Source organism: Mus caroli, unplaced genomic scaffold (assembly GCF_978045245.1).
Source record: "Mus caroli unplaced genomic scaffold, Mus_caroli_1 scaffold_6, whole genome shotgun sequence".
Lineage (NCBI taxonomy): Eukaryota > Metazoa > Chordata > Mammalia > Rodentia > Muridae > Mus > Mus caroli.
Genome location: NW_028227261.1, coordinates 1978970 through 2001049, shown reverse-complemented (window position 1 = coordinate 2001049; position 22080 = coordinate 1978970). Strand labels below are relative to the sequence as shown.

At 54.5% G+C, this 22080-nt stretch overlaps 1 protein-coding gene across 3 annotated transcripts; it reads right to left on the bottom strand.

The window, feature by feature from the left end:
• Positions 1–350: 350 nt before the first annotated feature.
• Arhgef16 (Rho guanine nucleotide exchange factor 16) lies at positions 351–21203 on the bottom strand. Of its 3 annotated transcripts, none has more exons than XM_021159841.3 (16): positions 20853–21203; positions 14803–14912; positions 12877–13491; positions 9898–9943; positions 8851–9020; positions 7541–7597; positions 6912–7072; positions 4653–4805; positions 4407–4536; positions 3902–3976; positions 3720–3812; positions 3137–3288; positions 2651–2839; positions 2062–2135; positions 1520–1621; positions 351–944 (listed from the first exon to the last, which is right to left on the bottom strand). In XM_021159841.3, exons 3-16 carry the CDS (start codon positions 13471–13473, stop codon positions 805–807), a joined length of 2139 nt encoding a protein of 712 aa, XP_021015500.1. In that variant the 5' UTR covers positions 13474–13491; positions 14803–14912; positions 20853–21203; the 3' UTR covers positions 351–804. The 3 variants fall into 3 exon arrangements, with proteins under 3 accessions (XP_021015500.1, XP_029332583.1, XP_021015501.1); XM_029476723.2 differs by lacking the exon at positions 20853–21203 and adding an exon at positions 18848–19025; XM_021159842.3 differs by lacking the exon at positions 20853–21203 and adding an exon at positions 16179–16380.
• Positions 21204–22080: the final 877 nt, after the last annotated feature.

Below are 22080 nucleotides of genomic sequence, written 5' to 3'. Positions count from 1 at the left end.
ATCTGGCGCTAGCCAAGCAAAGACACAGGCTTCAGCACCAGACTGAAGGGATTGTTGGAGAGACCTGAACAGCCAGACCAATCGTGTTCGCTCCTGACCCAGCCCTAGTCAGCTCAGAGGCTGCCTTTCTGGCCTGGAGGTATACAGGGCCTAAGATCACCACACCAGAGCGTCCCCATTGTGTCCTAGTTCTCAGAGCCCTGTGGCCAGGCTAAACATGCAAGATCCAGCTGCTACCATCCCTGACCACACAAGCAGAGCCTTGTGCAAGAACTAAGGACAGAACATGAGACCAGTCTCCACCTACCTGTTATATGCCTTGGGTTTCACTGAGACAGGTGGCTCACATGTAAAACAAAATTTTAAAGAAATACTTTTATGTTATTTAGATCTGTAATCACAATATCCCTGCTGGCACCTCAGGTCACCTGCCACCAGCACTGTCCTCTCAGAACACCGGCCCTTTTTGTCCCACCTGGGATGGAGGGGTGCAGCTGGGAGGTAACCCTATGATGTCTTCAACGAAGGCAGCAGTCCTGTATCACTGTTACTCGGTGTAGCTCAGGTGTCCAGTAAGAGGCCAGGCTAGGCTTCTTCCAGAATGTGAGCCCCTGGGACTTGCCTCAAAGATGTCTAAGCAAGCGGGATCTATAGATGTTCAGTGTTCTGCACTCAACCGTGAGCCCAGGGGAAGGGCTTCCCATGACAAACCCCTCATACTCCTTGGGGGCAGGCAGGACCACTTGCTGGTCAGGGGACTGAAGCTGTGTCCACCATGGCTTCGCCTTTGAGCGGTCAGTCCAGCTACACATCTGTCTCCACCCGCAGCCGCTCCATCCTGCGCACGTTGCCTTCCACGGCCACACGGCTGGTGATGGAATGAGCAAAGCTCTCGGGAAACCAGCCGGTCTCTCCGTCCCGAAGCCGCTCCCCGTGTAGCCAACCTGAATGCAGACAGCAGATGAGAGGGAGCCCTCTCGTCTCCTCCTCTGCTCTGGAGGGTTCTAGGGCATGGGTGACTGTTGGAACTGACTGCCCCTCCTGACTCAAGAGAGCCAAGGGGGCCTTGCCCAAGGCCACACGACTCAGGGAGTGGACACCCACTTGCTTCACTTAGGGCCCAGAGTGATGAACTCATTTCCATTCCGTGATTCCAGTATCCTCCCTTTGGAGGTACTGAGTGTGGTGTGTATGTGTGGAGTATGCATGTGGATTCACATACATGTGCACCCATGGTCATCATGACAGTTCCTCAGGTGCTGTCCACTCTGTCTCTGGTCACCTTGGAGCTTGCTAATGAAGCTAGGCTGGCTGATCAAGGGGCCCTTAAAATTTGCATGTCTTTGCTTCTCCGGCAATGAGCTGCCACAAGCCATGTGCCACCATACCCTAATCAGGTCCTTATGCCAACCGAGCCAGCTCCCCAGCTCCTGACTCTGAGAAAGTTCTTATGGGGGACGAGGCAGGCCGAGTGTGTGCTGGTTGCCACCCACTCAGGGGTGGCCCCACCCACACTCACCGTCCTCTTCCTGCAGGACCAGGACGATGTCAGCCTGTTGCAGTGTGATCTCATCGGCCTGTTTGGCAAAGTACGCCTTGGTGACCTCCACCTGGGGGAGTTCTGGGGGGAAATGGAGAGAGAGCTAAGCCAGGAGTACTCTGTTTCCCCGGGGGGAGGGGCAGTAGTACTCTGCCCGAGGTAGTCCTCCCTCCTGCAGTACTCCTCCCACAGACACATGGCACCAGCTGTCTCAGCACAAGATGGACAGCTTCCCTTGGATAAAGACTGGCCTTCCAGGGATACAAGGCTAGACATCTGGCACCCACAGATATAATACTTTTCCCCCTTAAGAGCCATCCAGGGCCAGAGGTGACGTTTTGATGATCCAGCCCTATTCTATTCCTTGGACCTCAGGCTTCCTAAGAAGGACCAATAAGGGTAACCTAGTCACAGTGTGTACAGCAGGCCAAGGTCCAGCTGCCGAGTGAGGCGCCCTGGTGATACTGTGGTGTGGCCTGAGGTCCAACCAGCTCAACCCCAGGGCTGTAACCCACACTCACCTCCTTTGTTGGTGATGCCCTGCCACTGTCTCTCCTTGTAGGTGAGTGCTGTGATCCACCGGGCCCGGTCACTCCTGGAGGGAGGCCACAGAGCATGTAGTTGAGGCCCTCCTTCCTTCTTGGGGTCCGAGAGTACCAGAAACTGTTCTATGATCACTGACTATTCTGACCTCACCTAATGTCCTGAAGTTTGCTGTGCTGGCATCAATGTTGGTGCCTGATGGCAGGATGCTCCTGCCTCGGGGCCTTTGCATGGCCATGCTCTGGTTGAGCACTGCTCCCCTCTCTGTGTTTGCCACTTCGTTCCCTCCCTCTCTTGGAGTTTTGACCCATGTGCTACCTTGACAACAACAGTATGCCCATTGATCACGTGGACACTTGTCCCTTTTATGCTTAAAGCTTCCACCCCAGTTACTGGACAGTACAGCAATTCATTTCTTTTTTGCATTTTGCTTATGGCCCTGCATGGCACTGACAAGTAAGCTCTCAGAAAAGAGCTCAGCACATCCCATCCTCACGGGACTCCGGCTCTCTCATGCAGGCAGGCAGGCACGCATACACTCCCCTCCAGTTAGGTCCCACATCTTACGCAGAGTCCGATGACAGCAGTATCTGCTCCTGGCGACCCTCGCTGTTATGTAGTAGGTTCACCTGGAATGGGTAGGGCACGGAGGAGCTGCGGCTGCTGCCTCCTGGCAGTGAGGGCTCCGAGGGTTCCAGTTTCCTGACCTGTACATGGTCTAGCTGCGCGTAGTCTTGGACCAGGTAGCTTTCCTCACTGTGGGGACACAGGAGACTCACCAGGGCTTTTCCTGCCAGGGTCAGTTGACCACAAGAGTGCTCCTAACACTTGTCTCCCTGGGCCTGGAGACAGAACTTCCAGGAGCTTCCGTGGCCAAGGAGGGAAACCCCAGCCCGTAGAGAGCAGAGTCCTGAAGAGCCGCCGGCCACCCCCGATTAACTGAAGTATATATAGCCTTGAATGCCAAGGTCGGAGCGGAGGGGTTCAGAGCCGCTCCCCATCCCTCCTAACCCCCAGCTGCTCTAAGCCTGGCACCTGCAGACCAGTGCCTACCTTTTCTTCTTGGTGACAACCAGGACATCATTGAACAGGAACAGGTAGCACGTGGGTCGGCTGGCGATTTTCCTAAAGATACTGGATTCCTCCAAGAGGAGGAGCTCCCCGCGCTTCAGCAGCCAGCGAGAGGCAGAGATGAGCGGGAGGGACTAGGGATGAAGGCGATGGGATGGGGCGAGGTGAGGGTGGCGTGGAAGGGATACTCCCTGCCACCCTGAATTGAGCTTGCTGTCCCTGTTAGGACTGAACCTTAAGGAATGGCCACTGAGTTGCCCCACAGGTTCCATGCTCTACCTATACAGCTGTGGCCAGTCCTGATTTTCTGGGCATTTGTGGCATGTTCTGCCTAAGCTGGGCGTGGGGACAGTCCTGGAGAGGCCTTGACACTTCTTTGCCCTTGAGTCAGGGAGGCTCAAGGGCCTCCTTTCCCACAGGGAATCTAAGGCCCAAGAAGATCAACAACCCTAGCTTGCCCCCGACCCCACCAGGCAGATTCCCACACACCCCTAGACCTCTTGCTTGCTTTAGCCTGTGATTCCTAAGACAGCAGAGTAAGGTATGGGGTTGGCACAGTACCTACCTTGACCTTGCCAAAGTCCAGCTGCATGTTCAGTGTGTATATCTGCTCTGTGCGCTCCATCTTGTGGGCTCCCTCGTTACACTGCTTCACCAGCTGCAGGGTTCAGTTTAACATGGATTGGTCCATAGGGTGCCTCCCCTGTACCCCACCCAGGATCTCTCTTAGCAGAGAAGCTGCCTCACCTTGCTGATGGCCTTTAGGGCTTGGCTGGCAGCTTTATACCTTTCGGGATGGCCTTGCGTCTTCAGGCAGAGTGTCTGGAGGAGAGAGTAGTTGGGAAGCACCCGGGCCCCTTCCAGGAGGGCCTAAGTGGGGCAGAATCTGGAAGTGTGGGAGAGGGTCCTGTTGGGGCCCACTGGTATGTCTACAGATGGGCTCTGAACCTCAGGCAAGGAGATCTGGTACCACACATACTGCCCCGGCCACCCTGGGAAATAGCACTATGGGACCCAGAAGCATTATTTCCTCAGGGCCCAGGGTGTGTGTGTACACGCATAAGTGTATGTCTGCAGGCTACAGCATCCCGTTTTAGTGACCGCAAAGTGAGCAAGATTAATCACACCGCCTTAATATGTGTTGTTAATTACCCAATTACAGATCTGTGAGTGTAAGGAAAGAGGTCAGAGAGGCAGGCGGGGCCTCCAGGTGGGTTCCCATGGCAACACCCAAGCCTCCCCCAATGCTCACATCTGTCAGCAGTGGCAGCCGGGTCACCCTTTGCATGGGGAGAATCAGGAAAGAGATCATGGGCAGGCCCCCACACGCAGGCCGCTTCTCGATCTCCTTCAGAACGTCCCGGAAGGTTGCGTTGCTGTTCCTGCAATGTGGGGCAGAGACTTTGGAAAGAGGTTGGGCGGGGCGGGGCGGGGCGGGGCGGGTGGGTGGGCAGGTGGGACCTTTGTGGGTAGGCTGGGGTGTAGGGGCCAAACTCACGACAGCTTCTGTAGGGTGCGCTGTTGATAGACCTCGTTGGAGCAGTAGGCAATGTAAGGGTGGAAATGATGCTGAGCATGGTCCTCCAAGATGTCGCTGATGTCCTCCACGCACACCTGAGCTTTGTGCCGCTGCTCCAGGGCTTCAAAGAACCTGCGGCATCAAAGGGAGGAGTGGGTGGGGAAGCAAAGGCTCACTTTTGACTGGTGTGCACACACCTACACAGACACATGCATATAGACAAAAAAAAAAAAAAAAAAGTCCACACAGACCACTCTTGGAGGCAGTACATAGCAGATGCCCAGTGGGTCAGGCAGAACCTTGTGTAGGCTAGCCCACATTGCCCTGCAGAGGGCTGTCCCACGACCCTCAGGGGATTCTGTGACCGATCAGCTCTTCACACTGCCTTTGTACCAACACGACCCCTATGCCTGTCCCTGGCTGTGAGCTCAAGGACAGAGATCCCATGATGCAATGGAGCCTTGAGGGACCTAGGGAGAGCCACGTCTCCCTAGGGATGGGTCTTTAAACAAAGGTGATTCTGCCAGCCAAGTTCCCTGCAAGGTTTCACAAACTGTCCAACACGCATGGAGTCCAGCCCCTACGGGAATGAGCTGGGAGGCCCGGGCTCTTGTCAGAGGTTCCAAAAAAACTGCTAGTCTGACTCCGATGATGAGCCAGGCAGGGTGGTAACAATGTAAGCAAATGACATCAGAGGTTAGCCCAGGGTTCTCTAGGTCATAGCTGCCTGGTATGTGGGGCCAGTAGGTGATCCTGAGCTATGCCCACCTCTCAAGGCCCTGGCTCCATCTGTCTGAGAAGGCCCTTCCCAGGCCTTAGGACCTGACAGACCCTCTATCTGCATGGATCTCATTTCCTATAAGCAAGTGCACTCTGAGGGCCAGTGGCCCTTGGGAAGCCGTCTAACAGTAGGGAGGCTCAGAAGCACATGGCCCCATAAATGAACAGAAGTTAAGGCTGCCTGGACACAGGCCCACCATGCACAAGTTGGCAGGCTAGGCCCCTCAGCTGAAATGCATAATTCCTAGCATTTCCTGGAAAGGTCTAGAAGGGCCAGCCTCCTGATACTGGCCCAAAATAGCGCCAATTCTCAGAGGAGACCACTGTGAATGGCTAGGGGGGAGGCTGGAGAGTCGCAGCCCAGGACAGTAATGGCCATGCTGAGCAATCAGAGGCTGCACAGCATCAAGGGACCACACTGGGGCCAGAAATCTGCATGAGGGTCACTCACTTCCCGGGAACCCCTTCCCCTCCAGTGAATTGTGTGGGTAGTTCCCACAGCCGGCCAGTGAACCTCTTACAGGAAGCCTCTGTCTCCAGAGATATGACAGTCCTGTTCCCTGTCTAAATTTCCCTGAAACTTCCTAAGGGAGAGGGTACCCACGGCATCAGGCTGAGTGGGCTCAGCAAGGGCCAGGCAGACCCTGACGTACAGGAGCCAGCATTCTGTTTGGAGAGCCCAGCCTGTGAGCTAGAACTCTGTGACCTACTCTTTCTGACCCTAACGAGGCCCAGGCACCAGCCTCATTGGACAAACAGTGAAGCCCAGGCAAAAGGAATTGGGAGGCCTGGGGTCTCCTGGATCGCCGCAGTAGCAAGGCCATATGCACATAAGTGTGTGCAAACACGTATAAGAAGACACCATGCTCAGTGCTGGGGTGAGAGATCCATCGGTAGTGTGCAATGATACATACACAGGCGTGCACATGTACAAAGCACTCATACATGCATTCACAGAAGCAAGTGAACATACACACAAGGCAGACATGCCCTCCTCAGCCTGCAGCTGCACGCCTGGCCCTCCTCTGATTCTAGGCTCTGGAATTAGAACCCAGTCTGGCCACCAGACACTGCAGGGTAGAACATGACCTGGGGCTGCAACTCGAGGCTATCACCTGACTGGGTGAGGATACTGTGGGCACTCCTGCTGCCCAGGGCTGAGGTGAGATACCCATTGGTAGTATAGGGTTATACACAAGAGAAGCGTTCCCCTTCTCCTGAAAGAGTCTAGGATGCCCTCTACCACAGTGTCCCCACAGCCTACCCTCAAGGGCGTTTACAGGTTGTTATACCTTCTCTCAAGCCAATGGCTGCTCCAAGCTTGCCACCATGGGTGCAACCCAGGGCCCACCCAGAGCTTACTGATATCACTACAGAGATGACCACCTGCAGGCAGGGTTTAAAGTGGCATCTTTGGGGACCCAGGGGATCTAGGTGCGGAAGGACAGGGTGGCTCACTTCTGACTGGCCGACATCACATCCAAGATGTTAGAGAAGAGGTGGTGGTGTTCCGTCTGGGTCATAGTGGCCCTCAGCTCCCGGGACTGCAGGAACTCAGTCACCAGGATGCTCAGGCTGTGCAGATACGAGAACTCAGAAGTGAGGATCTCGAAGATGGCCTGTACGAGAAGACGATGCTCAGAGTGATGGATGAGCTCTAGGGGGGAGGGAAGGCCGGGGTGTGGGGCTCCTTCAGAGGGTTGTCGTGACGGCCGCATAGGCTACAAGCCCATATCCCTGTGTTCTCTGGCTCACCAACTCCAGCTGTGTGGAGGCAGTTTCTGGGACTTTGCTTTCTGGGGGAAGAGTGAACTCAGGGCTTAACACATGCTGGGCAAACCTTCTACCACTGAGCCACATCCCTCCTCCCTGGCTAGGACTCTGGTCCTTCTCTTATGCTGTTTACAAGGCAGTGAAAGGGCTCAGTCCTCAGCCATCGTTGTACCTGGCCCACGAGGTAGCCAGTATGGTAGGTGAGGGAGGGTACCATTCTTGTTTCTAATTCCCAGGGCACTGTGTGGTCCATTCCGTGTCTAGGGACAGCTTGGGCTGTAGCCTGCTCAGCACACCCCACCCGCTGGTCTTACCTCCTGCCTCTTCCGTTCTTCCGTTGACAGCGTGTCCAGGACACCTGACTCCAGCACCTGAGGAGAACATGGGCCAACGAGCTATGCATCACAGGTCCTACAGATGAAGTGGTTCCCACCTCTATCCATCCTCCTCTGGGCCAGGAAGACAGAGCATCCCGGAGGAGGAAGGGAAGAGCCCAGGCAGAGCGGCTTCCATCAGAAGCCTTCAGCTGTGTCTCCTCAGCCTATCTTCCTCCCCATGGACAATGCTCCTCCACCTATAGAGCCCTAGGGCCAGGTCAGGAAGACAGACAGGGAGTCCAGAGGAACAGTGAGTCAGACTCCACCTGGGCGGCTGAGTCAGAGTCTTGTCAGGGGAGGTACAGACTGTTATCACTTGCACTCTTCATCACTTGGGGCCAGTGGTCCCCAGGCTGCCTTAGAGTGGCCCCTTCACACCTACAGCTATAGAGCAAGCCAGGGCAGGCTGGACGGCCACAATGCCTGGCCTCTGCAGGATAGAGAACTGGATCCATTTGTGCTTTCCTACCCACAGGCTGGGGAGAGGGACTGTCAAAAGTCCAAGCTTGGATAGGCCAGGCTCTAAATATTGGGCAGTGTTATGGAGTACAGTGTGCTGGGCCCCATCCCAGATCGGGGGGAATCACCTCTCCCGGCCCCCCGGTTTCTAGCCTCTAGCAGGATAATAAATGTATACCTCTGGACATTTTCACTTGTGGGGCACAGAATCTGTCCTGCTGTAGACCTCCCTGACTGGGGTCCCGTTCTCAAGGGGGTGCCCTCAACCCCATGGCAAGCAAGCAAACAAGAAGCTCCATTGTACTGAAATGAAGGGAAAGCTGGGTCTATCATCCCTCTGCCTGCCACACCCACAGGCGGCAGAGGACAGGAGTCACGTGCCTCTAACAGCAGCCAGTCATGTCCCTCATGCCGTAGCCCCTATGTGCCAGGGTTACCATCCTGTCTCTGCTTTTGACTGAGCCCTCAAAGCTTGCCAGGACCCAATTTTTGGATGTGGGGAATATGGGGAGAAAGGAGAGGCTGCTCTCCTTATGTCTCTGTTTCTTTGTGACCCTTTCCTGCTCTAGTAAGATGAGGGTCCTAGGAAAGGGGCTCCTTTTGGGTCAGACTGAGCAGGACCTCCTGCTACATAGACAGAAGACACAAGGCAAACTGTGTATCCCTGTGGCTCTAAAATCTGTTGGTTAAGGGCCTGAGCCACCATAAGTTGGGGAAAGGAAGGCCATGGGGCCTCCTGCTGTACCTGGGTCATCCTGGGTGTTCAGGATGGGAGTGGGACTCCTTACCTCTGGGAGCTGGCTCCAGGTGAGCTGAGCAGGCCGATAGTTCTTGACCACGATGGTGGTATCTGCTCTCTGAGTTCCCACTGGGCCGGAGGGCTCATCAAGAATGTCATCATCGGACTCATGACTGGTGTTCAAACCCCGCTCTCGGATCTCCTGGTACAGCTGGGGGTCTCGGGAGAGAAGAGCCACCTGTCTGCAGGAGGATTTGGGGGTGGCATGGCCCTCCCAAGGGCCCCATAAAGCTCTCAAAAACATGCAGGCTCCGCTGTGGCTCACTGGGTCCTACAGTGGGGCACGGCCAGCCTGGAAGAGTGTAGCAGCCCAGTGTAGAATGTGGCACTGTAGGTCAGGCCAAGCGGGCCAACCAGAGCTGTGCACGGCTGACTGTGTCTGGTCTGAGAGAGGAAAGCTGGGGTACTCAGGTGGGGCCTGAGCATGCTGGTTGCCGCCCAAAGCCAACAATACCACCAGCCTAGTCTGGCATGGGCCAGCCCAGTTGAGGGCACTTCTGAGCCTGTGCAGCTGCTATCATCAGACTAGAACAGTGCTACTGCTGCATACAGGGAGTTTCTCAGAGATTCTGCAGGGGCTTGGTGCTAACATGGCCAGGAGGGAAGGATATTCTCACTGGAGTCACTGTGTCTTGGATCCGCTTAGCTTCCAAGCCTTACAGCCTCGGTGGGACCAGGTAGACACAACAACCCAGGGTATTTCTTCCTCACAAGCTGCAGTACCCAGGACACTCTCTTTGGACTAGGAATATTCCATGCCAAGAACAGAGATGTGTGTCCACCTCTCTGGAGGTCTGATGCCTATAATCAAACCTCGGTCTCATCGGATACTCAAGATAGTGGGAAGCTGCTCTGTCCAGTCCTTGGGGTACAAAGTGACCCGAGGGAATTCTACTAGCTGCAACAGTCACATCAACAACTGGGGTCTGTGTTCAATGTCCTGCCCAGCCTTACCTCATCTTCTCAGACCCACACGGTCCCCAGGTTGGCCCTTCCTGGCCATGCTGAGCCCTTCGCTTCCCCAGGAACCACTTACCATCTTTGAAAGAGCCCTTGTGCGCACGTTTCCGACCGAGAGTTTTCTGCAGACAAGAAACAGAAACCCCTGCAGTCAGTAGAGAGGGGGTGTGGGTCAGCTTCCTTTCTGTTGCTAGGGTAGCCCAGAGATTGTAAGGGATCACCCAATGGGAGGGGGCTTTGCTGACTTGAGAAGATACTTGTTAAATGTTAGCTGCACAAGGTAGAGACCAAGACAGGAAAAAGTTGGTGCTGGGGCCTGCTGCAGGAAGACTGCCTAGGGAGGGATCAATCCAGTTGAGAGGAGTTCCCTGCATAGTGGGGCATGGTGGGAATGGAGCAGGGGTCTGGAGACTTCTGCTGGTTAAAGTCTGGCCCTGATACTGGCTGGGGGTTCCAACTACGGAAGGGACTGGAAGGACTGAGCTCTGGGGAATCCCCACTCTTGGCTGGGACACTAGGTTTTCACAGACACACTGGTTCCAGGGAAGAAAGTTGCTTCTGGTTCCTTAGAATCAGCTGGGGCCTGAAAACTCCCCTTACATGTGTATCCTTTGTGCGTGTGTGTGTGTTGTGTCTACGTGTCTGTGTGTGTACATGTCTGTGTGTTTGTGTGTGCCTGTGCCTGTGTATGTTGTATCTACGTGTGTGTCTGTGTGTATTATATCTATGTGTCTGTGTGCCTCTCCATATGAGTGTCTTTGTGTGTGTTGTATTTATATATCTGTCTCTATGTGTGTACATGTCTGTGTGTTTGTGTGTGCCTGTGTCTCTGTGTGTGTTGTTTATGTATCTGTCTCTATGAGGGTACATGTCTGTGTGTGCCTGTGTCTCTGTGTTGTGTCTCTGTGTGTGTTATATCTATGTGTGTGTTGTTTATGTATCTGTCTCTATGTGTGTACATGTCTGTGTGTGCCTGTGTCTCTGTGTTGTGTCTGTGTGTGTTGTGTCTCTGTGTGTGTTATATCTATGTGTGTGTGTTATGTCTATGTGTCTGTGTGCCTCTCCATATGAGTGTTTCTATGTGTGTTGAGTCTGTGTATCTGTCTCTATGTGTGTACATGTCTGTGTTTGTGTGTGGCTGTGTCTCTGTGTTGTGTCTCTGTGTGTGTTATATCTATGTGTGTGTGTGTATTATGTCTATGTGTCTGTGTGCCTCTCCATATGAGTGTTTCTATGTGTGTTGTGTCTATGTATCTGTCTCTATGTGTATACATGTCTGTCTCTGTGTGTGGCTGTGTCTGTGTGTCTCTATGTGTATGTACTTGTCTATATGTGCCTGTGTCTGTGTGCCTGTCTCTGTGTGTCTCTCCATGAGTGTCTCTGTCTCTGTGTCTGAGTGTGACACTCCCAGCTGAGCCTGGCTTAGCTCCTTTTCACTCACCTCCATTCTGAATCCTTCCCCAGTTCCCACAATGCTCCCCCTGGCCCTGAGACCGTGGGGAGCCCTCTCATCTAGGAGGTTCCTTGTGCCTCCTACGTGGTCACCAGCCCTTGACACCCTCCCAGTGCCCCCATGGCATGGGAGCAGCCACAGGTTGGCACACCAGCATGGGGCATGCAACAGATAAAGGATGGGTGCTGAAGGTGGACTCACTACTGAGTTGAGCCATGGACAAGTGAGACCATGGCAGGCCTGGTTCTAAGAGGGGGTGGTGCTGCCAATCCCACTCCTGAGAACCAGGCATCTCAGGTAGATGTGGCACGGGATCTGGGATAAAGGACGGCAGCTGGCACCATAGACAGAGGCTTTGCCTTAGCCATTATTGGCTTTCACAGAAGCTTGTGCAGTATGCTGGGGGCTATCATTCTGATGCCCAAGTAAACATGTTTTTCCCATGATGCTGAGTGCAGCTCTAAGCATGCTCTTCCTATGGTCTTCCCATGATGCTGTATGCAGCTCTAAGCATGTTCTTCCCATGATTCTGAGTGCAGCTCTAAGCATACTCTTCCCATGATTCTGAGTGCAGCTCTAAGTATGCTTTTCCCACAATGCCTCATGCAGCTCTAAGCATGCCCTTCTCATGATGCTGTATGCAGCTCCAAGCATGTTCTTCCCATGATTCTGAGTGCAGCCCTAAGCATGCTCTTCCCACAATGCCACACACAGCCCTAAGCATGCTCTTCCCATGATGCTTAGTGCAGCCCTGGGCGACAGAGGGCATGTACTCATCTTTGGAGTATGCTACAGCTGGATGGCAGCCATCTTCACTTATATATATGGGGAAACTGAGGCTCAGAGGTATTAGGAATTTGTTAGGGGTCAAAAATCCACAAAGGCCCAACTTAGGCCCTTCATGGAAGCTGACTGAGCCCTGTGACTGGGGTGCCCCTGAGTCTGAGGGAAGCACCTTAGGCCCAGAGACCTCCTAGCTCCCTATCCTGGGAATCAACTGCCTTGAATGGCTGTTAAACAGAGATTCTCCCATCTGACCTGATGAGCAGAACGGATGGGGGAAGGAAAGGCTACTACTATCTGACCATGGCCTTCCTGCCCAGTGGCTATCTGTAGCAGATACCTGGAGACCCAGAGAGCCAGGACCCCATTCTGTTCTGAACAGCTGGGTCTACACCATAGCTCAGGAATGAGCTCTGCTCACCCGGGGCAGGCAGAGAAGCAGCAGGGCTGGGGGAAAGGTGGTGAGGCCTACCCACTGACCCTCCTTATCCCACTGGCAGCCTGAGCCTGGCCCTGCTGAAAGTGTCATCAGACAGGGTGGCTCCATGCTTGGGTTGGTTCCCTCTGCTGTCCACTCCGGATGGAAGCAGGGATGGAGGACTCCCAAGAGCCTGACTCAACCTCCTCCAGCCACAGCAATGAGATTCAAATGGATTCAGTTAAACCAAGATGGTCAGGAGCCTGCACCCGGCAAGGCTCAGTAACAGCGGCCATTCATGATGCCAAATGTGAGAGACACAGGACCAAGCTGGCTCCCTGCCTGTGAACCCCAGAGCTCCTAGACACACTGCCCACCCTGCTGTCGGGGCAGGCCCCTACCTTATTTTTGGCTGGATACCGGGAGGAAGGCTGAGCAGCCTCCTCAGCGAGAGCCTGGAGCTTGGGGCCAAGCTGGACTGAGTCCCCCTTGCTACTGGGTGGCCCCGGGCCCTTCATGGCTGCCCTGTAGGACTGGTTCCTCAGGTTGCGCCTCAGGTTCCCGGTATTAACCACGTCCATATCCATGTCATCCAACGAGAAGCTGGGGGCTGAGAAGAGCTGAGGATTCCGCCTGGCAGCCTCCTTGCTGAGCACAGCCGCCCCAAAGCTCTGGTGGCGGGCTGGGGATTTGGTCTTGGCCTTGCTGGCCACAGCCAGACTCTTGGGGATGAGCTGCTGCGTGCCCATCTTGAGGGCCGCGGGGCTTTGCGTGCTAAGGACGATGGGCCGAGGATCCTCATCTTCCGGTGACGGAGGTGGCGGCAGGGGTTCTGAGGCATCTGGCTCAAAGGCAGCATTGGCTCTGGCTTTCAAGGAGCTCCGGACCATGGGGAGTCCAGGGATAGGGTTCCCGTTGGCATCGAGGCGCAGCTCTGCATGGAAGCGATACTCCAGTAGTTTCTCATCCAGAGAGCTGTCAGAATGTCTCTGGGACATGCTGGTGACAGAGGAGGCCTAGAGAGGGGCAAGCAAGAGGTGAAAGGCTGGGGGTGGGGGGGAAGGGGAGGCATCTGCATGCAGCCTCCCTGGGCCTAACACTGATCCTTGTATAACTGCTCTTCTCTGAGATCAAAGACTTGGTGGGAGCACAGAGTGGCTGGAATGAGCCTGAGGGACCACCCTGATTTTTCTGACACAACTGCTAAGTCCTGGGCAGGACTTAGCAACTAAGGGAAGATCTGTGGCTGGGCCCAGAAGCAACAGAGACCAGGACCAGAATCCTAGCTAGGCCCCTTATTGATGTATGGGTGTTTTGTGTATGGTTTCCTGAGACTGCAGCAAATGCTGTGGATGAGACCGTGACCCTGCCTGGCTCTGCCTTCTTGCTAAGGGGCCACCTGACCCTGAGATCATGAGGAAGAGCAAGCAGGATGGAGGGCAGAAAGAGAGGACCCTCTCCACCTGACCATGGCCCTCCTGCTCAGTAGCGTCCACCACAGAAGCAGCTGAGCCAGGATCTGAGCAGAGCCGGCTGCCTTCCCTCTCCTGGCCAGGCAGAGTTTCTGAGCGGCTTCCCCTTCTCCTGGTCAGGCACAGTTTCCGAGGCTGGCTAAGAAGCCTCTCCTCACAGCACTCTCCAATACACATTTGTACTTTCAGAAGTTGGGGGTTCATAATCCCCGTCTTGGGAGTCCCAAGGCAAACCCTGGGTCACAGTGCAGATGAGGGAGGCAGTGGCAGGATCTTCATTCAGCCTGAGTCATAGCCTGGTGACCGACAGCCACCACCAACATGTGATTCCTCAGCCACTCCACCCGTGCATCCCAGCAGCGCATGTGCCTGAGGCCCGTCTCTGACTCCTTTACCCTTAGCATTGTCTACCCCCCCATCCCACCCCACCCCCATCTGCCACCGTGGCCCATTAGGAACCTGTTAGGATATCCTCAGGTGAGGGCATTGTTCTTACTGAGCCCATTTTGCAGATTTGCAGACTGAAACTGAGTGGTGGCATCTTTAATCATTGAGTCATAGCCTGTCAACAGCAGGCAGCCCTGAGTGGTAGTTTCCAGAATATTCTATCTCCTCCTACAGCATTAGCATTTTCTGTTCCCTTGGTACAACACAGTCTAAGGCTGAGCTTTGGCTAACTAAGAGGAAGGGGTGACCCTCCCGGGCAGGGAATCCTGCTGACCTGAGAGAGTGAGATGAACAGAGCTATGGCCTAGATACAGCAGGAGCCAGCGTAAAGGCTGGTGTGGAAGAAACACCGTGTGGGGACCAGTCAGCAAGACTGACCAATCTGCTTAGGGTCAGCTGTCCACTTACCTCCGTGACTGGGGGTCCTCCACACTTGTCAGGAGTTGCCCTGTTGGGGGCCTGGAAACCTGGGGTCCTCAATGATTAAAGATGCCACCACTCAGTTTCAGTCTTCAAATCTGCAAAATGGGCTCAGTAAGAACAATGCCCTCACCTGAGGATATCCTAACAGCTTCCTAAATGACCTGCAGAGTCCATTCAAGCATCCCTGACTGGCTGGAAGGGCCGTAAAGCAGCAGCCAAGGCTTTTCTGAACCAAACAGAATCCCTGGCATCTCTGGCATCTGACGCTGCACTGATAAGACAGGCCAACAAGAGTCAAGGAACTCTATAGGGCCCTAATGTAAAGTTTCCAGGGGGAAATTTCCTCTTGAAAAAACATTCCCTTTATTTTTTTCTAATAGCAAAGGAGCCAACATAGAGGAAGCCTTTTATATGCTCAGAACGCTGTATAGGTTGAAATGACTTGAGCCTAAGAGGACCCTAGAGATATCCCATAAAACCTCAGCACTGAACAGGCTGGGGCAGGAGGCTCTTGAGTTCGAGGCCAGCCTGGGTCACATACACAGTGAGGCCATCTCGTCAAAAGCCAACAACTCCAAGTCCCAGTTGATGAGAAAGAGTCTTAGTTAAAGGAACCCACGTCACTTGCCTACGTCAGGGGTGAGGCTCTAGGCTCACACTGACCCCTTGTCATTTGCCCTGGGCACTGTCCCAGGGTCAGCTCTCAGGGTGTGGTACCTATCTGCCCTGCCTGACAGATGGACTGAACTGGACGGGAAGGGACAGCTACCCTTAGAGTTACCGGAGTCTGAGTGAGGACCAGGGCTGTTTGGATGGGTCCAGGGCCTCAGGAACTGGTGACTCTCTGACCTTCAGGAAGCTCATACCCACCCTGGAGCTCCAGGCATGTCACACAGCTGCACCCTACCCCACATTCCAGACCCCAGAATGGTGCCAAGACTTCCTATAAGTCCCTCCTTGAAGGGGACACGTGGACTGGCCACGTTGCTCACATTGGGCCACACTGCTACACCAAGTGCAAGCACCCAGGAAACTGGCCGTGTCCCAGCTCACCTCCAGAAGCCCCGGGTTCTTCTAGCATTTAGCTCTTGGCTAAAATTATCCCAAGAAGTTGAGTGTGGCTGAGCCTAGCTGGCCCCAGGGAGGGGCAGGCTGGGGCCTAGTACCCCAAGGGAGGGTACATTCCTAAGGACATTCCAAACTGGCTGAGGATGATAGCAGTCACAATCACACCAGGCCTCCCCCAGAGTGGCATCTGTTACACATGTGTGGTGTGGGGTCCCACACCCTTAATTAATTTGTCTGGTTTATCTAAGCCTGAGAGGTTAGTTTAGCTGTTTTCCCGATGGCCTAGAACGGACCTCTCACCGATCTGTTTACACAGGGATCATTTCAGTCAGAAAGAACAGACCACATGGAAGGCCGGGTGTTGTTAGTCTGCCTCCTCCTACCAGCAAACATCCACCCCTTCTGAGCTTAGGCTCACAGGATAGCATGGCCCCTGGCAGGCGGTGGCCTTGCGAGCAGAGGGCAAAGTCCATTACAGGGCCAGAAGGTGCCCAAAGGGAACTTGTCCTGTGAGCCATTCCTGGGAGTGGCTTTTGTTTCCAGGCTGGCACCACACCCACAGGCCTGGCAAACAGCCTGCCTGGGACCCCAGAAAGCAGGGTGATGATTTGGGGTATCTGTCCTGTCAAACAGCACTGCAGTCCCTGGACTGGTGGCTGGCAAGGTCTAGCTTTCCCACTGGGGATGACTTCCCTGTCGAATTTAGAATCTTCTCTTCTTGCTGCTGTTAAGGCCTCCAGACTTCCCTTCCTCAGACAGTGACCTGTCCTCCTCTCTACCCTAGCCCAGCCCTGTAACATCCACTGACTGACTAAGGTGCTAGGTAGACTTTCCAGCCAGCTTGTCCCTAATTTTTATGCCTGTGTCTGCATGTATCTTAATATTATTTCCTGGATAATTTTTCTTCCCTCACCTCACCCACGCCAGAAGGCTGCCACACCACTGATATATATATATGTGTGTGTGTGTGTGTGTATATATATATATATATATATATATATATATATATATATATAAATATGCCACCACTCAGTTTCAGTCTTCCAATCTGCAAAATGGGCTCTGTAAGAACAATGCCCTCACCTGAGGATATCCTAACAGCTTCCTAAATGACCTGCAGAGTCCATTCAAGCATCCCTGACTGGCTGGAAGGGCCGTAAAGCAGCAGCCAAGGCTTTTCTGAACCAAACAGAATCCATATACATACATACATACATACATACCCTGGCCCTCACCTTATGAAGATTAATTTTGGTTTGTTTGAGATGGGGTCTTACTAGACTGCCCAGCTTGGTCTTGAATCCACTCTGCAGCCCAGGCAGCTCTTGAATCTGTGGTCCTCCTGTTTGAACCTCTCAAGTGCCTGGGATTCCAGGCCTGCGCACTGAGCCTGGCAATTTTGTTTAATACACAATTCCTTGCACTGTCCTTTCTGTAACACGCACTAATCACTGTCCCTAGTTTCTTACTTTTCCCGTCCACCTTTCTAGCTCCCTCCCACCCCTCACTGTGCTCCAATCCTAGCATCCTGTTCTTGTTTCGCAAATGCAACATCTCCTGTTAACCTAGAGGGCAAGACATCGCTTGTCTTGCTTTGTCTTCTGCTGTGGATGGGAGGCCCACGGGACACAAGGGGGTCATAGACTCCTTGCTCCAGCCCATGTCTCCAAGGGGTCGTCTTTCCTCTAGACTGGTTCACTAAGACACTGGCACACGGGGACCTCAGAGTCTCCTAGTGGGCTCCAGGGAATACCAACAGCCAGACGTAAGGTCTTGCAGGCTCCTTATGGGCAACAGCTATGCCTTCTCCATATCCTAGGCACCCCAGGCTCACAGGATAGGGGGCATGGAAGCACCCCCAAAGTCACCTTCTACGAGTGTCTAGCCACCCTCTCTCTAAGTCTGAGCTTTTGGGATGCAGGAACAGTTTCTTCCAAGTAACCCCACAAACACTGGGGCTCAACTCACAAACTGATGCTGGTACTTTCTCTGTCCTGTGCCCACCTCGTGTCTCACTTGAAGAGGCTCTGGTGCTCTGTGAGAACCAACTTGCCCCGAGGTCCTGACAAAAATGAGCGGAAACTGGGTCAGAGCCACTCAGCAGACCTACATGCCATAGTGACGGTGACTCTTAGCTGCTTCTGCTCAGGGTGGGCTGAAAATGGCCCCATGTTTGAGGTCTTAGAACCTATAGCCCATGTTCTCTTTGCCACACTAAATAACCCTCAGTGGGAACAAATCCTGGGGCACACAGGTCACAGAACCACGAGGCAGGATCCCATTAGCGCCAGTGAGATCTTGACAGACATCTCAGGGGACCACTGTGGGTGTGGTCCTGGATGAGTGGGATTCTCTGCCTCTGGTCCTCTGTCCCCTCCCCTTTCAGGCAGATTGCTTCCCACAAATCTTGTGGGGTACCTGTGCTGCCTTCTAGTCCCCTAAGCCTGATTTCTTCCTAGCCTGAGCCTGTTGCAGCTGGTTACAGCTGGTCATAGGAACCCAAACCACCGTGAATCTGAGATTTTAAGCCCTGCTAGAGGCCCTCCATCATCAGCTCTGTGCCTGGGCCATCTCTGCCTGGCTGGATCTGCCTCAGCCAACCCACAATGGTGGCCTTGTGCATGGGTGACCCTGCCTGGCTGAGCAGGAGACTTGGAGTCCAAATTTGTAACGCATACCAGCTAGCTCCATTTGTTAGGTGTATGTTGCCTGGCGGGGGAGAGCAGTTTTGCCCACCTGGAGACAACTTAGTAACAGCTGAAGATATTGTTGATCACGCCCACCTGCATTCTGAGGCCTGAGGCCCGAGGCTGAGGCCAGGACGCCAGGAGCCGCAGGGCACAAAGCAGCCTGTAACAGCCAATTGGAACAAACGCTTCCAAAGCTGAGGTGGGGAAAACTGGATCATGGCTAGCCGTTCTTCACCTACCTAGTGCATCCAGTCTTAGCCCAAGACACTCACCTATCACTCCTGCACGTTCCATAAGCCCAAGCATCTCAAGCAGGGCAGGCTTCTCTAAAGAAGCATAAGTTGGGGGGGCAGCCAGAGTCCTGACCTGACGGGAAACTAGGGCCAGGCCTCCACAATCCAGTTTACCAGCTGAAAAAACTGGTCCACAGAGGACACCCTCTAGTCGGCTATGACTTCAGCCCCTCCCCTAACTTCTTCTCTGGCAGGCAGTGAGAAGCCCAGGGAAAGCGACCTGCCTGGGTCAAGCCCTAGCTGGTGAGAGCACAGGGGGAGGAGCCAAGCTCTGAGGCCCTATCTTGACCTAGATGGTTGTCCTCAAACCAGGAACTGGATGTGATGACAGGATTCTGGACTCAGGATGCTCCGGAGGGGCAGTCACCTGAGCAGGATGTCACAGAGAACGAGTGAGTTAAGGCAATGGCAGGATGGATCTGGAAACCAAAACCAAAACCAAAACCAAACATCCAGACCAGGTGGTCAAACAGAAAGGCCGCCACCATCTTTCGCGGATCACACCGGCCTGTCTGTCTGCAGAGACAAGCTACGGGAACTTCAAGCAGCTGCCTCACCTCTGGACTCAGCTTCCTTACGCGGGCCCTGTGGGAGGTGTCACGCTGGAGACAACTCCCCGGAATAACTCTTAGCACTAACAAGTTTCTTGCTACTGGGCCGGAGAGATGGCTCAACAGAAAAGAGCTCCAACTGCTCTTGCAGAGGCCCTGGGTTCAAGTCCCAGCACCCACATGCTAGCTCATCACTATGGGTAACTCCTCATAACCCCTAGGGAATCCAACAGCCTCTTAAGACTTCCATGGGCACCAGGCATGGCATGCCTGTGGCACACATACATATATACATACATACAGGCACAACACTTAAATACATACAATAAATATATCTTAAAAAACAAACCAACTAACCAGGGGTTTCTGGCTTTAGGTGTTTGGAGAAGGGTGGCAGGGAACCTCTACCTAGCTCTGGCCACCCTGTTCTCTGGCTGAGTCTTTACTTTTTCAAAGCCCCGAGACCCTTCCCTCTACCAGGCCATGCTGTGAGTGCATGGTCCGAGGCTTCTCTCTGGACCATGGGCAGAAAGAAGGGTCTGTCCCCAGAAGGGAACATAGCAGAGGTACATTCAGTCAATGAACTCTGGTGGATAAACAGAGGCCCAGAGGCCCAAGGCCCGGAGGCTGAAGCAGCTTGCCTGAATCCACAAACAGCAACTTTCAAGCTCGGTGCCCACACACCTGGGTAGGGAGCCAGTGCTATCAGGGCATACTGGCATGCAGTCACGAATGGCCCCACACAGTACCTGGGACCCTGCAGCTGGTCACTCAAGTGACAAACACACCCAAGCGTCTACTTAGGAGCTACCAGCTCCTGTCTGGGCTCCAGGCATGATGTGGAGGCCGCTAAGATCTCATCTTGGTGGCTACCAACTCAGATCTCGGCCCCTGGGACCAGGCCCATGCCCAAATTCATCTTTCTCGCTCAACCTCAAAATAGATCTCTGCTCCTTATTTACAGATACGGGAATCAAGGTAGTGGGTTGGGGACAGGTGCTCACCACCGTCCAGTCTATAAGTGCCGACCTCTGCTTTCTGGGACAGCCCTCTCCCTCTGGAAGGCACTGAGGAGCCTGGCTAGAGGACTAGACACCAAAGCCACCAAGGTGGGATAAGGGCACGAGGGGGTCAGGCCACTCATTCTTGGAGCCTACCTAGCTCCCGGAAGAGTCACTTCCACGCACCCCCCCAACCCCCGCCTCCGGGACTTCCCAGGAGTCTCTGCGTTCAAGTGTCTAACCAGGTCCACTGCAAAGTGTCCCTTGGACTGTGGCTCTGGGCAGCTAGGCTCCAGATCCCCGGCTTTCAGCCCAAGAGAGAGGGCGGGGCGCGATGAAGTCGCCGAGGAGCAGAGAGGGGAGTGGAGCAGAGGTGCTCCGGGCGCCCCAGGTGGTCTTCCCCTTGGCTGACTCTCCGGTCCCCAGGCTCACCTGTGCGCGCAACCGAGGGTCGGCCGGGCGGTTGTAGCCTGCAGTGCCGCTGGGTCCCCGCGTCCCGGGGCCGGCCGGTCCCGCCCTCTCTACTTCCTGCGCGGTGGGCGGTCGGGCGAGCGGTCGGGCGGAGCCGAGGCCAGGTGGGCTCCGCCAGCGGCTGCGCGGCCGGAGGGCGGGACGCGCCCTGGGCACCTGCTGCACCGCCACCGCCTCACCTGGCCGCGCCGGCTGCGTCACCGCTCTACCTGGGTCCGCCTGCGTTCACGTGACCCGTCTGGTGGTTCGGGCGGGAGTCCGCCCTCGGGTACTGTCTACCCTCCCTCCTGCTCCTATGCCCGCTTCCTTCTGTGCCTCACTCCCAGCTCCGCCGCCTCCTCCAGGAAGCCTTCAGAGAAATCCCGGGCCTGCGGGAACCTGTTTGTTGAAAGAAAGCCCCACCCTCTGCATTCTTTGCAGCTGGCTGCTTCAGGGCAGCCCTGGCCAGGATCTCCAAGAACACATTTCATGGTTTAACCTATCCATCACCACCTCATTTTACTGAGAACTCTGAAGGCTGGAAATTCTGCTAGCCACACAGATCTGGCTGCGAGTCTCCAGATCTCAGGAAAACAGCTACCAAGTCTATGTAGTGTCCTCAAGAATGAGGAGGTAACAACGACCCCCATGTGGGCTTTAGGGGTCAGGCTCCTCGTGTGGAAAAGGATGGGGTCTGTACCATTGCCCACCGAAGTGCTATCAAACCTGAGATCCCAAGGGTGGCTCTGATCAAGGAGAGAAGAGGAGGGTAGGCAAGAGGCACAGTGAATGTAAGAGCCCAAGAAATGGAGGGAACACGTCCAGGAGGGTAGCCTGAGGTGGAGGGACCCAGAGGCTGGAAGTGCCCAGTTCCCATCGGAGAGCGGGGGCCCTCTTAGAGGCAGGGTGGTCAGGACTGGGCTGACCCGGCCCTGACCATCCTGACTCTGCCGAGTATGTTTAGTCCAGACTCACCTTCCTCAGGCTGTCCGAGGTTCCTGGGAGCTGGGGTTATAGGCAGACACCATTACAGCTGGCTTTTTTTTTTTTTTTTTTTGATGATGATGCAACATTGGATTCAGATGGTTTGATATCCCCAAGACCCCTCAGGGCATGGCCACCAGAGCAGAACCTCAACCACTCTGGGACAAGAAGAGAGACCGTATCTGTTAAAACAGCCACCTCTCGGGCTGATGGGATGGCTCAGCAG